We start from the raw sequence: 17,873 nt of genomic DNA, 5'->3' as shown, positions 1-17,873 counted from the left end.
TTGTGAAAATACTACACAATGTCGGCCCTGTTACTTTGAGATACGAGGAGGCACCAGGTCATTAGCCTGAGTCAGATCCTGGAAAGGAGGAACACACAAGCACATCTCCCCACACTTGATCCAAGAAGCTGAGGAGAAGAGTGGATAAAAGACCGGATCTAATATTAGATCTAAAGGCGCATTGCTAATAGCATTAAGGTGAGCGGCTAGCACACCTAGAGGTGTTGAGCACTGAAGATCACTTTGTCTCACAAGGTGTATAGGTGGAAGGAAGTTCCTTTTAACTCACAGAAGAGGAAGATTATATATTTTTGTTTGGACACTGGAAAACAATATATGGATTTTATGATTATTTATTTATTTATTTATTAATTTGGCTGATTTAATATTGGAGAAAATATTGGGACACTTTAATAATTGGCACAGAGCACTTTTATATATCCCGAATATCACTTGAATATATTTTAAATAATATACTATCACCATAAGCACTTTATTATTATTATTGATCATAATATTTATATCACTTGAAAATGTTTTGAATAATATACCATCACTTTAAGCACTTTATTATTGTTTAAGATATTTATTTATGAAATATTTACAGAATATTTTTATATGATTTTGATATATAAGACACAGATTCATTTTTACACAAGTTTATACATTTGATTTATACACCGTGTAAACATCTACTGATATATATTTATTAATCATCCCTGAAGCGCGGTACCCTCCCCCCCCCTATTTATTCTATTTAACTGTATGGTCATGAGTAACGGTACAAGCAGCATTAAGGGCACATACCTTCAATATCTACCAGGACAGCGCAAAAATCATATCCATATAAACAAAATACACTTTGCAGAGATTAGTGAGAGCTGATTGGAGGGAAGGGACACACCCTCTTCACCCAGCAACAGAGCTGAGGCTGTCAACCACAGGCTGTGTGCTGGAGTGTCCCTCCACTGTCAACTTTTTTTCTTGGTGTAATGAAAACTTGTCAGCAGTGACTCATGCAGATAGCAGAGGAATGAGGCAGCAGAGAGAATGGGTACCTACTACTCTGGATTGAGACAAATACACACTATAGAGGGATATGCTTTTTCATATTTAATGTCAGGAGTTTACAGCCACTGCAAAGTGTTACTAAAATCAAAGTTTATTTTTTTTCATTTTAGAATGCGTAAGGGGGTTATAACCCCTGTCAGTTTTTCTTTTCCATCTATGTCCAATTGCAAAATATTTCTCTTCACTTCTTGTCCTGTAGCCTAAACAGTAAATCCTTCCAAAGTGAGGGAATCCGGGGAGACCAAGATCACTAGAATTAGTGTACCCATTGGGGGCTTTCCCCTCTATTACTGTTTTCTATCAAGTTTAGTGCAACATGACAAACTGGAGGCATTCTTTCCTGCTTGAGTGCACTTTTAGGTGGTTCAGCTTCAGCTGGTGCATTGTCAGGGTTCTGATGAGACAAATTGCAGTATCTGCATCCCTTTACAAGTAATTAACCCTTAGAAAGTATCTCACCAAAAGCGACATACTCCCTAAGGGTTTATCACTTCTAAAGAGATGCAGACACTGCAACTTTTTTCATTAGGATTCTGAAAATGCACCAGCTGCTTATAATGAATAAGGCACTCCCATCACTCTGCACACAACATGAAAAAAAAGAGCTATTCTTTCAGGTCAGAAACCGATAAGACTCTGCAACAAAGTTTGGTAAAATCCTTGCACCATACATTGATCACCCAGAGAGGATTGTTTTTTATGTCAAGAAAGGACACACCCCAGTTACAAAATAAAACATAATCAGAGAAGGGCACAGAAAAGGCTTTTAAATTTATTGAAGGAACTAGCAGGTACTTTCTTGAGCAGTGCATTTACTTTGACATGTTATGATTGAGTGAGGTTCACTTTAAAGCTTTAAACAAAAGTTTGGTTAGGCAGACTCTTATAATGATAAACCACATTTCAGAAATAATTGTATCAATTGTGAATACAGTTGTTATATTACAAGCTCAACTACGTTGCATTCTGCAGACTGAGCTTGAGAGATACATAGCAGAAGTTTTCCAGTGAAAATAATTGGATGGTCCATCAATACATGCTGTCCCAGAGGAGAGTCTAAAACAAATGTATCCCTTAGGAAGACATGACTGACAAGTCTCATCCTTAACACCCTGGATACAATCCAAGCCAATGTGGAAATCAGGTGCTCTCTTCTCTCTCTAATTGCCATGTTCGAACCTAACTTGTACATGTATGCAATGAACATCAACACACAGCCATATTCTGCATGATTCCGTCTTCAATTATGAGGAAAGGGACATTACTGACAGCTCTGACAGGGGCTATGAGCTTTACCCAGAGTCAAGGGACACAATGACACAAAAGTGATTAACACTTGAAAGCCAAGATGTGGCCTGTGACCAATGAGTTTAATGTTGTTGAACATGGACATTTCTAATCACACCAAATAGCTATCACAGGGGATTACCCAATTATCAGGAACTGCAGAGGAGGGTAAGGGATGGCCAGGGGAGGCAGCATCCAGGGAAATGACAAGGCTGGTGGTCCAGAATATGCAATGAACACATCCATTAGAGGATATACGTATAAGAACTTTCACACAAGTAATAATATTTTTTTCGGTGGTATTTGCCCAGGAAGAAAACAATTCCTGATATTCCTCAGGGCACTCCAGCGGGCACCTGCTCTGAGCCCTGGTGTAAGTAAAAGGTGTCATTAGCCAGTAGTAAAACGACCAAGTAAAAAATGCATTTAAATTGTTCCATTGGAACCATCTGTTGTCTTTATCTAAACCCTAACTGGACATGTATGTGTGTACACATACAGTATATAGTCTAAGAAAGCTACTAATATATTAGCATATATAGTTCCTGATGGTTACTGAAGTCCCTTTAAACTATTCTAGTTCCCAATATAACGGTTCCTTTGTCACAAATGGTCTTTTTTTTCATAGATAAATAAATAAAACAAACAAAGAAAAAAAATCTATATGATTCTATACAAATAATAATTTAAAAATAACATTAACACAAATACAAACAATACTAAATGAAATGAATTAAACAACACTGAAGTGATACTAAAGTCTCGTTTTTTTTTTCTTTAAAAATATTAAACATGTTATACCTACCTGCTCTGTGAAATGGTTTTGCACAGAGCAGCCTGGATCCTCCTCTTTTCAGGACCCTCACTATCTTTCCTGGCTCCTCCCTCCTGTCGAGTGCCCCCACAGCAAGCAGCTTGCTATGGGGGCACCCCAGCCAAGCCGCTTCTCTGAGTGTCCATTCAGACACAGGGCCGTGGTTTAGCCTCGTCCCCTCCCTCTTCTGATTGGCTAACTGACTTTGTTTGACAGCATCGAGAGCCAATATTGCTGCTGCTGTGTCTCAGTCAATCAGGAGGGTGGCCAAGGCACTCATGCACATAGCTGGACAAAGATGGGGCTCAGGTAAGTATAAGGGGGGGGGGCTCAGAGGGGCTGCTGCACATAGAAGGTTTTTTATACATAGAATGCATTAAACTAAAAAAACATCTGCCATTAAAATCACTTTAAATACACCCTCCACAAGCTACCAGACATGTTACAAGTATTACCTTCTTATGGTGCAATTAAATTTTAGTGGTTCCCTAACACAATAGGCTAGAGGTGCACCAAATATAAATTTTGTTGCCGAAACCAAAAATGCAGGATGCACTTGGCCGACAACTGAAACCGTAAATGACAGTTTTTTTAAAAATATATATATTTTTATGTCTAATCATATTATATTCGACTTTTTAATAATATAATGAATTTAAATGAGTATGAATTTATTGTTGGTCATTATTGGCACCTTTAGCGCAGGAAAATGTCTTCAAACTGGTCTGTTGCACTTCTGTTATGGTGTTAAAGGAGATGTACAGCCAAACGAGTATGGATCACAGGAGAGCAGTTCGTTCTGCATGCCTGTGACCCGTTTTCACGCAGAGAGCGGGCTAAAGTATATATATATATATATATATATATATTATGTGACAGGAAGTCAGGTAAATCTGGGAATGTAGTCACAGGCATTCTGTACTGACTGGCGAACAATCGGCCGTTCTGGTGACGGCCAACAAAAATTTTAAAGTCTGCACGCCAGATTCTGTTCGGCCGAAAAGTCGGAGTCGGTTGTCGGAAGCATCATACTAACAAGCAGACAATCGGCCGATCATTCGGCGGCCGAATATTTACGGCCGACAATCGCTACGTGTGTACGGGCCTTAAGAACCGAGTAATCAGCAGTGTCCGATCACTCGGTTCTTTGGGCAGAGGCGCCAGAGGACAGATGCAGCACCTAGGTAAGTATAAATTAAAAAAGAAACCCAATCTTCTCTTAAAAATCCTGCTTATGGAAGAAATGGATTGGATGGCAGCACTCCAAAAAATGTGTCCTTTATTGAAAAAAACAAATATACATGAAGGATAATCATACTAGGGCTGCCACGACGAGTCGACTACAAAAAATCGTCGACGTGCGTGAAAAGCGTCGACGCGTCAACGCGTGACGTCACACGCCCTCTGGCCGGCCGCCGCGCCGCTTGAAATTCCCCCGCCGGGCTCCGTCCACACCGATGTCGGAGACAAGAGGTGAGCGCTGACCGTCTCCAGCACCCCTGTACTCCGCAACAGCTTCTGCCGCAACGCCATCCTCCCTGATCACCCCCCAGCTACTTAGAGATGTCACATGTGCGGCCCTACACCGGCTTGTTCTGTACTGTGGCGGCTTGTAATGGCCTGTTCTAGGTGGGAGGGCTTACTGGGGGGTCTGCACTGGGAGGGGGGCTTACTAAGGGGTCTGTACTAGGTGGGAGGGCTTACTGAGGGGTCTGCACTGGGAGGGGGGGCTTACTAAGGGGTTTGTACTAGGTTGGAGGGCTTACTGAGTGGTCTGTACTAGTGTACTGGGAGGGGGGCTTACTAAGTGGTCTGTACAGTACAGACCACTTAGTAAGCCCCCCTTCCAGTACAGACCCCTCAGTAAGCCCTCCCACCTAGTACATACCACTTAGTAAGCCCCCCTCCCAGTACAGACCCCTCAGTAAGCCCTCCCACCTAGTACATACTGTACTAGGTGGGAGGGCTTACTGAGGGGTCTGCACTGGGAGGGGGGGCTTACTAAGTGGTCTGTACTAGGTGGGAGGGCTTACTGAGGGGTCTGCACTGGGAGGGGGGCTTAGTAAGTGGTCTGTACTAGGTGGGAGGGCTTACTGAGGGGTCTGCACTGGGAGGGGGGGCTTACTAAGTGGTCTGTACTAGGTGGGAGGGCTTACTGAGGGGTCTGTACTGGGAGGGGGGCTTAGTAAGTGGTCTGTACTAGGTGGGAGGGCTTACTGAGGGGTCTGTACTGGGAGGGGGGCTTACTAAGTGGTCTGTACTAGGTGGGAGGGCTTACTGAGGGGTCTGCACTGGGAGGGGGGCTTACTAAGTGGTCTGTACTAGGTGGGAGGGCTTACTGAGGGGTCTGTACTGGGAGGGGGGGCTTAGTAAGTGGTCTGTACTAGGTGGGAGGGCTTACTGAGGGGTCTGTACTGGGAGGGGGGGCTTACTAAGTGGTCTGTACTAGGTGGAAGGGCTTACTGAGGGGTCTGTACTGGGAGGGGGGCTTAGTAAGTGGTCTGTACTAGGTGGGAGGGCTTACTGTGGGGTCTGTACTGGGAGGGGGCTTACTGAGGGGTCTGTATTAATTACAGGATTAATTAGCTAATCAAAAAAACACTCAATTAAGCAAAAAAAATAAAAAATAATAATCGTTAGATTAGTCGACTAATCGTAAAAATAATCGATCGATTAGTCGACAGACAAATTAATCGTTAGTTGCAGCCCTAAATCATACCACAGCAGAGATGATGACAGTGTCATCATCTCTGCTGTGGTATGATTATCCTTCATGTATTTTTGTTTTTTCAATAAAGGACAAATTTTTTGGAGTGCTGCCATCCAATCCATTTCTTCCATATGCTTCTGTTGCAACCAGGGCGTGCACCTGAATTTCCTCTCTGAGGCTGAACTTTGAATGGAGGCTTTTTGTCCTGGAGCAAAACAGTGTCTTGCTTGTGTTCTGGATTAAAAATCCTGCTTGCTCCATTTTTGGTCAGTTAAAAAAAATGCAGCAAAACGTACCTCCCCATTAAAATGCACTGAAAATGCAGCAAGAACGCATCAGTAACGCAACCGTGTTACGTTTTTGATGCGGTTTCTGAGTTACATGACCTATGAAAAACACACATAAGCACCGTAAAATTGTGATAAAATTGCAGCAAAATTGCGGTAAAATTGTGCAACACCGAAATTTCAGTGCATCTCCAACACTAGGGCCATGTATCTCTGACACACATTTATTTTAGTGCACTACCACACGTAATATGGCACTACTCTGCACTGTGGTGCTTTGCTTTAGAAAAATAGTGTGCGTCATTTTTTTTTTTTTTTTCTATAATGCATTCCACATGTCAACACAATGCACTCCTTACATTTCAGGAAACATAAAACCATCTCTCCTATAGAAAAGGATCTCTACATCTGAAACAGATGGCCAGTTCTCTCCAATAGTACATTTAAGGAACATTTTTCTCTACAATAATCACATGACACATAGGGTGGAGCCTATACAAAGAGGCATAATCATTTAGATGTGCCTGGCACACAATCAATAAATACAGCTCTGCCAAAAATTCCATCACATGTGTGCTTCCCTATACAGCCTGACCTTCCCTTATCTCTTGCAGAGCTCCAAAAACCACCACCACCTAGCAGACCACAAACTTGTTCGGTAGCATCAGAAAAGGCAATTGATTGAAAAAATCCTGCGAGAGAGTACATACTAAGCAGGAATAAAAAAAAAAATCGCAACGCTGCCTTGATTAAAGTTGAAAATGTCAGTTCAAAGTTAAATTGTGGCGATAGCGGCATCCACAAAAGCAAAGATCAGTGGGATCCCCTGTGAATATAATCACGTCACAAAACGCCTTTTACTCCAGGATATCTTACCAGGGGGTTCGCGCTCATTTTACAAGATCTATTGTGCTTTACATTTCATGTTCTATTTACTGGAAATGTGTATTTGAAGAATCAATTTATTTCAGCAAGGCACGATGGACACACAGCGTGGAATAATTGCTCTGCTCTAGGCAGTAAGTGAAATTCACAGATGTAGAGAAATCAGGATAAGAGTAAAAATCTGTTAATGATCAAAAAGTGTTGCAACTGAAGGTTCAGTGACTCAGTCTACATGTATACCAACACTATACAAAAAGTGATTATTCAGCTATTCACAGGGACTGCACTATTGATTCTAAATAACAAAGAGCGCTATATAAATCTCAGTGGCTGGGAAAATTGATTTTCCTTCTTCCATTTCTTGCCTTGAAGTTACTCTGGGCTTTTAATCTTTCATCGGTGCAACTTTTCAATTCTTCTAGCAAATACACAAATAATTAAAAGCTCATAACAAAACATACATATATAAAAGAAATCTTGCTTTCAGGGCAAAGAAAAAAAATATATAAATCAATGTTGATAACTGAACCCCATGTAGCATTGTCTGGAGTTTTAATATGTGAGAAGATAGCAGTTTTTTTTTTAAATACAGAATATGAAAGGATACAGATCACATTTTTTCATATGAAAGAGACTGATATGGTCAGGAGGAAAGAAGAGACCTCCGAGAAAACATTATTTCTATTGAGGACATACATTCCAGACAGCATAGACCATAGCTGATTTATTTTTAATATAAAGTAGATTTGTTTCTCGAATAATAAAATTTTACCTGGAACATTTGTTTAACAGTATTTGAAGTTACAGGATTAAAGTGAAATATATATATGTATGTATTTAGCCTGTAATAGTGGCTCAAGATTTGGGGATGGTCCCAGCAGAAATACAGTATATTCAATAAATATACAGTATACTGGCTCTTAGAGTAAATGTATTATTCTGAAACTTTAATCCATGAAAATATGTTACTTTCCTGACATAGCCAATTGCTATATTTCCAATCTGTAAATTTCAGGTAGTACACTATCTTTAATTTATTAAAGTAAATCTGGCACATAAGGAAAAATTACAGAATTGCACAGCATACCGAAAATGTTTTTTTTTTTTTTTTTTTATTCAATTTGGCAATGCTGAGTAATTAACAGAGAAAATAAGTGGTTACTCACTTTTAGAAATATACTGAAAGGATTTTCCCCCCTCTATACAGCAATTTAAACTTTTATCACAAAAAAAAGTGATAGAACATTACTGATATCATTTAAATTAAACTACTCCCAGATATAAACGTTTTAATTTTATATTTTTTTCAATTTAATTAAAAAAAAATAACATTATATTAACTAATTAGTGGAGGATAAATAAAAAACATGAGCATGTCAAGATGAAGTCTCATACCCTTGAATATGGTCCTGTTGTTCCTATAACAATTTATTTAAAACATTTGAGCACTGCATAGCTATTCTATGTGTAAAAATACAGAGCTATAGTATATACTAAGAAAGTCTAGAATTTGCATGTACAAATAGGGGTTTGCTGTTGTGGTGCCTATTTTGAAATCTTTACCACCATTGCAAAAAAGCTGACCTCGTAACACTACTCTGCATCTGCACACTTCAACATTGGCAGCTCCTAGAGTGAACTTTAAAATCACAATGTAAATTACCTAATGGGAATATGATACTCAGTATGGGAATATGAAACGGTGTATGTTGTCTTCATTTTAAATAATGAGCTTAGGAGAATAAAACACAATATCTGAAATGGAGCAACATTTTTTTTTAAGGATTAAGGGTTAGATTTCATTGTTGTTTGTATATGACTTGTGCAGCCCTCTAAAAGATGTAAAAATTTTACAAAAAAAGGTTAATAATATTATTAATAATAATAATCAAGAGAAGAGGAATAAAAACAGTGTGAATGGCAAAAGAGATGTACAATTTCAAGCCATATAACAGACTGAAAAAAAGTAAAAAGGCAAATAAAAAGAAAGTAATTCATTTTGTAAAAATCCAGGTTACAAGAACTAAAGCTGGAAAACCAAAGTCCTGTGTATAAAGCAACTCCCCCCAACACTCTCATGTTCCGTATACATAGAACAACGTATATGAAAAAAAAATCCTATTAAAGAATTGTAAGAGTTTGTTCTAATAAACTTCAAGTCCAGGCAAGAGCAAAATTCAAAAGTATCATAAAACACACTCTACTAAGAATAGACCAAAACCTATGTTTTAAAACATTAAATATTGGATTGTACAAGAATAATTTATCAAAATAATTTACTAAAGCAAATCGCTGCAGTTATATATCACAAACAGTGCTTATTTTTCAAGAAATAAAAGTAATCTAATTGGTCTTTTTATGGTATTTCTGTTGCCAATATGTTATCATAAAAGATCACACATATCTTAGTAGGGGCACTAGCAAGGAGCGTAGTGATTTTAGTGAAATTTTGCCAAAGTGGAAACTCTCAGTTTTTTCTTTAGTTAAAGGGTGAGTTTATTGTAAGGGAAATATTTAGGGTAGTTTAGTTTATTTCATTTACAGTATTGTTTTCTCTTAATGTTTTTTTTTTACAACGTACTTCTTTTTCATTGCCTTTATTTTTTTAAAGGTAAAATGATGAGGTTAATGATGGGATGTATTTTGGCTCAAGAAGAAGGAAAAAAAACACAGCACAGACATTCCAGTAGTAGTGTACTAAATATTAAAACGATGTAAATGTATTAAACCAAATAAAATTGTGTCTTAATGAATGGGCAATGGATGGCTGCATGCATGGGGAGATGGATGAGACCCAGACACAAGCACTGCTGAGGATACCTTGAGTTGGAGTATGAAAGCCAGAAGTAAAGCCATGACAATAGGGATTCCCTCTGTGGCCATGTCCATGTCACTTGTGGCGCATGCAAAGACAGGACAGTGTTTTTAGGCATTCTCACCTCTCCATGAATTTTTTGTCTCAAGAACAGATTAAGGATATTTGAAATGCGTTTTAAAGGAGCCATTTAAAGCATGTTGCACCCTCAAAAACTACCTTCCTTTGCCCTCTCTATTGACCGCCCAACAATTCACCAAAATGAAAAAAATTTGCTAAAATCTCATGTTTTTTACTGAAATTTCAGGGATATGAAAACTTCTAATTTCATCCATCCCTAATGAAAACCCAATAGGGAACCAAAAATTAAGTAGGCCGAAAACATTTATTTTGGAGACGTACCTGAATATAGGCAAACGTGCATGTTGTCATCAGTAACAACCCGAAGAACTGAAAAGGAGTCTGCAAAGATAGAAAGGTTTACCCCGTTTAAATTTTAAATTATACTGGTTGTATAATTCTAACTCAGATACTGTACATGAAAAAGAGTTTATTAACTTTACTAACTTTTCTGCACATTTATAGGGTGAGTTAATACATAGGACCTGTTCATGTATCATACAGTTAGGTTCAGTAGAAAATGATTCCCCTCAATCTGATTGGTTGATCATATGATAAAAACATCAGCAAAAAAAAAAAAAAAACTTTTTTATTAAGCAGCTCTTGTTCTGAACTTCAAGAACTTCAATTTAACTTAAAGAAATATAAAAAGAAAGACAAATACTAAACAGCTGGTATTCAGTAATATAAAAAAATAGTGTAGTGCTCCTAGGAGTGCTACACTATTTTTTATGTTTTATATTTTTTTTATATTCATTTTTTTTTATGAATTTACTTATTTGTGTTTGTGGTGGTTTCACAGAAGCTTGAGCTGCTTCTTAGAGAAACACTTCTTGTATTTATTTTATTGATTTTGGTATAGCAGCTACTGTATACTTTTTATACTTTTTATCAGCTGTTATTCATTACTGATTTGCACATAACATTTCAAAAATGTAAGAACAAAATGAAGAGCATACATGGGGTTTTTTTTACTTCTAAGTACATCTAAACACAAAAACAAAATTGTAACAAATTGCAGCTTACCAGTTAGATGTGGCAGCTCCATTAGTTTTAGTTTTTTGGGGATTTTTTTCTTTTTTCTTAACCTGGTTATTCTGCCATGAGCATACTCTGACCTAGGGTGACAACTCTTGTTCACTCTACTGGAGGAGAAGTTTTTTTTACCCAAGAACAGGATGTGTGTTGGGACTACAGAACACCTCTCTCACTCCATAACATGGGGGGGGAGGGGTTGTAGTTCACAGAGGTAACCTGATGAGGCAGAGAACACTGCAAAGGACACAGTAAGTTATGAACTTACTGGATTTCTTGCAGGATTAACACGTATTTTTTGTTCAGACGAATGTAACAAAACACTTTCAATTTTATATCTAAGGAACCAAAAGAGTGCAAATACAAGAAGTTCATTTTAAGGTTTTACAAATATTTCAAGTAGAAATGTGTTTGCTTTCAACATAAAATCATGGGAAAGTTAAAATCATTATGTGTCTTTTCATTCCCCCTGCACGTGATTTTAAGTATTTTCTACTCCTTAAGTAAATAAACCCAGCAGAGTGATTTGAAGGGCAAATTAATTCTTTTTTTTTGGTGGGGGGGGGGGGGGGGTGTTTTATGACTGTGCAATCAAACAGTCTTTGTCACCACTAACTAGTGATATTTTTATCAACTGTACCCTTCAAACCAGAATATTTATATGTGATCTATTCCTGCAGTGCAGCATTTATAAAGTGGTAACTGGATACATTCAAAATATAGATGATGATATTACAGGGGGGATTTACTAAAACTGTCACCTTGTTTAATTAATCTTTGGCAATTAAACCTGGAAGCTAATTGGTTTCTATGCAGAGTTGCACCAGATTTTGAAATCTCCAGTTTTAGTAAATATTCCCCATAGTCTTATATTTTACATTTTTCATTTCCATCTATGTAGAAACATGAACACTATCCGTTTGATTACAAGGGTATCCTAATGTATAATACGGTATATTATGTCATTTTTTGATTTGCTGTTGCTGATAGTAATTGTGGTAACACCTGTGTTGAATAACAATTAACAAGCAAATAGATACAATTATGTGCTTCATGAGTAAAATCTTTTCGAAGTGATGATCAGCTATACAAACCGAGGGATTGTTCCACTGTGCAGACACAATATTTAAAAGTGTACTGGAATAATGTTATAAAAAATGTTTTCACTGTGTGTCTTGCAAAGACTTCTTAATTTTTGTAGGAAAAGATCAAAATCTTTATTGCACTGGGGTAAATGGGACAAGTAATAGCGAAAATAAATCTGAGCTAGATAAAACCAGGGAAAGATTGTTTCTTAAAGTTAATATGCCACCAATCCGAAAAAAAAAAAACCTCACCATAGTGCTAAACCAATGGGTGCAACAATGTACTCCCAGTGCCATCAAGTGTCAGGCTATTAAAGCATTTGTTATCCCAACACTTCATATTCCTGATATGTGTCTGCTGTACCATGTACTTGTATGAGAAAGTATCCTGTTTGCTTTGTATTGCTTCCTTTATGTGAAATCCCTGGTGTCCCTGCTAGCCCCCTTGCATTCCTACTAAACACTGACCATACTAAGCAGGAGAGCACACTGTAGTCAATTCTCTAGCTATGCTGGGAACTCAGCCTGCTTTCCTCCAATGAACAGACTTGTCCTGACATGCCCCCCATTGCACAGCCATTTACTGGGAAGCTCAGTGTATTGCTGCTTCTCCACCCCCTAGCTCTTGTGCAGCTGAGAACAGAGGGAATGTGATCACTTATAAAAAAGGGGGGAAAAAAAAGGTATTTATATATATATATATTTTTTTATATATCTATAGACAAAAGTTTTACCTTTTATTTCTATTTTAAACTGAATGGGTTGTTTTACAAGGTGATCACTTACAATCACTTTAAGCCATAACTCTACAATTATATAACAAGAAGGTTACCTACTGTGTCTGTTTATCCACTTACGGACAACCCGCCACATATTTAAGTCGCTACTTTGATGTTCAATACCGGGGTTATGGCAGCAGATAGCTGCCATAACCCCAATATTTTTTTAAACAGCTTGCAGTCCGCTTTGACAAAAAGTGGTCCCAGCGGCGAATCACTTTTATGGGTGGTGGGAGAGGTGCCCCCCTTCCAAACGCTTTCCGGGCATTTTCCCCGCGTACCTGAGGCAAGCTGGCCCCCACTCGACTCTATGGCCTTGGAGGTCCGGAGCGACGTCATACAAAAAACTATTATCTCCAGGTCAACTACTATGTATACTTTAAATTTTAAAAACTATTTTACTTAGTGAGAGGATCTGCTTTCACTATAATTACCTAATATGCCTCAAACCAACCTCCATACAGACTTCAGTGCCAAGTGGTAAACCTATTACAAAAAATAAATATTAATAACGACTTTATCAGTGCCCATCAGTGTAGCCTCATCAGTGCCTATCAATGCACCCCTTTACTGCCCATCAGTGCAGCATCATCAGTGAATCTTACCAGTGCCGCCTCATCAGTGCCCATCAGTGAAGCCTCACTAGTGCCCATCAGTGCAGCCTCACCAGTGCTCATCAGTGCAGCCTCACCAGTGCAGCCTTATCAGTGCCCATCAATGCAGCCTCACCAGTGCCCATTAATGCAGCCTCACCAGTGCCCTTCAATGCAGCCTCACCAGTGCCCATCAATGCAACCTCACCTGTGCTCATCAAAGCAACCTCATCAGTGCCCCTCAATGCCCCCTCATCATTGCTCATTTATGCAGCCTCCCCAGTGCCCATCAATGCAACCTCACCTGTGCTCATCAATACAGCCTGATCAGTGCCCATCAAGGCCCATCAATGCAGCCTCATCTATGCCCATCAATGCAGCCTCCCCTTTACCCATCAATGCAGCCTCACCTGTGCGCATTAAGCAGCCTCACCACTGTCCATCAATGCAACCTCCCCTGTGCCCATCAATTCAAATACAATACAATACAAAAATCAATTCCAATATTCCTCAACGAACAAAAATGGAACAAAAATGTGAGGGAGGAAAATGTATCCCAGTGAACTTCTGCTTTCCTCGGAGCTCCACATTGTAAAGCCCCTGCCAACAAGACAGGTAGTGACTGTAGCGTGCTTTGTGGCCAAGTTGCTTAGCACTGTGCAGCATTACAGGCCTCCTTAGATGATCGTCCAGAGCACTGTGCAGCATTTACAGGCCTCCTGACTGTCCAGAGCACTATTATTGTAGGCCTCCTCAGACAGACGACCATCCAGAGCACTGCGTGCGCCATTACAAGCCTCCTTAGACCACCGTCCAGAGCACTGCAAGCGCCATTACAGGTCTCCTCAGAAATTTAACTAAACCCATTGGATTTTAGTCAACTAAAATGTACTGGAGTTTTTTGTCGACTAATACTAAAAAAATTTAGATAACTAAAATATGACTAAAATGAAAATTGCATTTTATTCAAAAGAATCTTACTAAAACGAAATCAAAATTTGAAATCAAAATTAAAGTGGTTGTAAAGCTTTTATATATATATAAAAATAACAAACATGCTTATACTTACCTGCTCTGTGCAATAGTTTTGCACAAAGGAACCCCCGATCCTCTTCTTCTGGGGTCCCCTGCCGATGCTCTAGGCCCCTTCTCTTTATCGAGTGCATCCAGGAATGGCAGCTTTCCCTGGGAGCACTCATGGGAGTTCGCTCCCGAGTCATGATGCTGTGTCCATTGACACAGACAGCAGGACTTGGGCCCTCCCCCAGCTCCCATGTCAATGGGTTTGATTGACAGCAGCATGAGCGGATTGCTCTCGCTGCTATCAATCTGTCCAATGAGGAGAGAGACAGCGGCGGGAGCCGCTGCAATCATGCACATCGCTGGATCGGATGGGCTCAAGCAGGGAAAAGGGGGGATCTGGGGGGGCAGCTGCAGCACAGAATGTTTTTCAACTTAATACATCAAATGCAATAAGGTGAAAAACCTAAAGTATAACTAAAGGCAAAACTTTTTGTTTAGTGTTGGATAATGTGGAGAGGGACTAGAACACCTGTCAGTCTATACTGCTGTCTGTGCCCCCGTTAGGGGGCTTTGCCCTCTCTATTTGTCCTGTTTATCATTAGCATTGAAAGTGAAAGTAAATGAAAATCTTAAATTTTGGGCTGTCCCCAAAAAACTAATAGAGGGGAATCTTCCAACAGGGACACTGGTCCTGGTGACCTGGGGGCCCTTAAGAAATTCCCTTAATTTGCAGGGATTTCCTCCCACTTCCTGACTGGCTGTGGGAGACGAAGTAAAGGTAAATCTCCACAATGGGACACAGATGGTAAAAAAAAAAAAACTGACAGGGGTAATAACCCTCCCTTGCTCTATCGGGAAAGAAAAAGTTTTGCCCATGGTTCTACTTTAACCACTTGCCAACCGCTTACTATATATATATATATATATATATATATATATATATATATATATATACGGTGGCAGGGTAGTTCGTACAGGCAAAACAATGTATGTATACGTTGTTTGCTTGGTGGTAGCTAGGGGGTAAGCCCGATCATCAGCGGGGAAGCCGATGTGTGTGTCAGGCGGCTCCAATTGCCACCTGACACCCACAATCACTCCACGCTGAGAGAGAAGGACGGTCGGCTGTTGTAAACACAGCCGACCGTTCTTCTCCCTGGAATGGTCATAAAGCCCATGTGATCCTTCTATATAGGATCACATGTCTCTATAGTTATTTCAGAAGCCACGCCCTCCCCACAGTTAGAATCACTCCCCTAGGCTCACATTTAACCCCTTGATCACCCACACGGTTACCCTCTTCCCTGCCAGTGTCATTATTCCAGTAACAGTGCATATTTTTAGCACTGATTACTGTAGTAATGTCACTGGTACCCCCAAAAGTGTCAAAAATGTCAGTTAGGGGTCTGATCTGTCCGCCACAATGTCACAGTCCCGCAAAAAAATTGCAGATCATCGCCATTACTAGTAAAAAAAAAAAACAATAAAAATGACAAAAAAAAATTCCCGTTGTTAGCAGACGCGATAACGTTTGCGCAAACCAATCAAAATACACTTATTGCGATTTTTTTTACCAAAAATTTGTAGCAACAAACAAATTGGTCTAAAATGTTAAAACATTTTGATTTTTACATTTTTTTGTCATATAGCAGAATGTGAAAAATATTGTTTTCTTTTTTCAAAATTGTTACTCTTTTTTTGTTTATAGAGCAAAAAATAAAAATTGCAGAGGTGATCAAATACCACCAAAAGAAAGCACTATTTGTGGGAAAAATGGACATCAATTTTATTTGGGTACAGCATCGCACTACCGTGCAATTGTCCGTTATAATAACGCAGTGCCGAAACGCAAAATAGGGCCTGGTCATTAAGGGGGCAAATCCTTCGGTTCTTAAAGTGGTTAATGCATTAGAACCAGTTTAACACTGGTCAGTAGGAGAGCTGTGAGATTGTACTTTCTAACGCAGGTTTATATCTGATTGGCAGCTGTGACAAACTTCATATTGCTGGCATGCTATGTGAGAGAGGCAGCAAGTATGTGTTCCAACATCACCAGCAAGTGAGTTCCAGGAACACCAGCTTATAGGCAAAATAAACTACTCAGCAGATATTCTATGCCACTGTATGTATTTTCCTTTTTAATTTTTCTTTAAAACTAGCTTCTAACTCCATGCAGCCTTCTGGTTATTAACCAAAAAGCAACATACATGTAAAAATCAATTGTGATTTATTTATTATTATTTCATAATAATAACATAATATAATAACACCGTAACATGTGTCACAAAATCAGTGCATTCAGTAGACTGTTAAAATAATAATCTAGAAGTTATGTAGCAGTATTATATCTTTAAGACATGTCAGTGATATATCAGTGATATATTTATGGCATGTGAAAAAAAAATGTGAAAAAAAATGGTCAACAAATTAAGAAATTAAGAAAATTCCTGATTTTAGAGGCACACTTTAAAAATCTACTTTTATACAACAAAGTTTGAATAGGGAGATAAGATGCATTAAATGCTGCTAAAAGTACTTATAGTTTTATATTAATCTCCCAAAAGGATTCGATTTGCCTACCATGGAATACACATTGTATTGTTTAGCTGGTTAGTTCCACTTACAACACATGCACAAAAGTTAAACTCACCATGACTAATGAACAGCACCCAGAGTTTTCTTTAGGATGACACACACTTGTAGCTGCACTGTTGTCTTTTAAAGACCATTAGTTGTGGTCTAAAGGTCACGAGTGACGTAATACGGTATATACAAGGCCACAGGATGGCTTCTTTAATAAGGGATTTCATGCGCCCTCTGCTGGAGGAAAACGGATTATTATTTAACCAGCAAGATTATATCTGTTTGGTTCCTAATCTTGACCCAAAAGAATAATACTCAATATATTTCCTTTACATCCTGATAGGATCAATACTTGGTAAATTGATCTCAAACCGTTTTTATTACTAAACAGACCTAAAACTTGTGTCCTACTTACAGTGATAAACCGCCTAGTAAGCCCTCCTATTTGACCGGTTTCCCTAGCAAATCATAGCACTTTCAACCAATTTATAGAAGTTGTAAGTTGATGCTAAGTTTTCACAGGTCCTGCTTGCAGAAACAGAACGGATGGTGCAGACAGAATTTTGTGTGCAACATTTGGACCAGCCACTTAACTTGGCAAGCACGGGTGAGTATACACGGTCAGAACTGTCAGCTAGGGGCCCTTTGATGGTGTCAAAAATAGCCCCATGTGCCCTAATGTGGCTACTAGTCTCCTGAACATTTCATTCTCTTATTTCCCACCCAGTGTAGTCCTCTTGCATCTTTAATTTTTCGTCATTACAATGATGTGCTTCCCCATTGTTG

General features: G+C 39.0%; 1 protein-coding gene across 1 annotated transcript in view; it reads right to left on the bottom strand.

The window, feature by feature from the left end:
• Positions 1-17,249, bottom strand: part of LOC309551896 (bifunctional protein GlmU-like) — a 120,053-nt gene extending 102,804 nt beyond the window's left edge. The window contains exons 1-2 of the mRNA XM_082252610.1: positions 17,155-17,249; positions 10,272-10,331 (exon numbers count right to left, since the gene is read on the bottom strand). Of these exons, the coding sequence (XP_082108736.1) occupies positions 10,272-10,331; positions 17,155-17,157 (63 nt within the window). The 5' untranslated portion in view covers positions 17,158-17,249. The remainder of the gene's footprint in view (positions 1-10,271; positions 10,332-17,154) is intronic.
• Positions 17,250-17,873: the final 624 nt, after the last annotated feature.

This window comes from Pelophylax lessonae (genome assembly GCF_965119305.1).
Source record: "Pelophylax lessonae genome assembly, chromosome: 3".
Lineage (NCBI taxonomy): Eukaryota > Metazoa > Chordata > Amphibia > Anura > Ranidae > Pelophylax > Pelophylax lessonae.
This window is presented reverse-complemented; position numbering and strand designations above follow the sequence as displayed.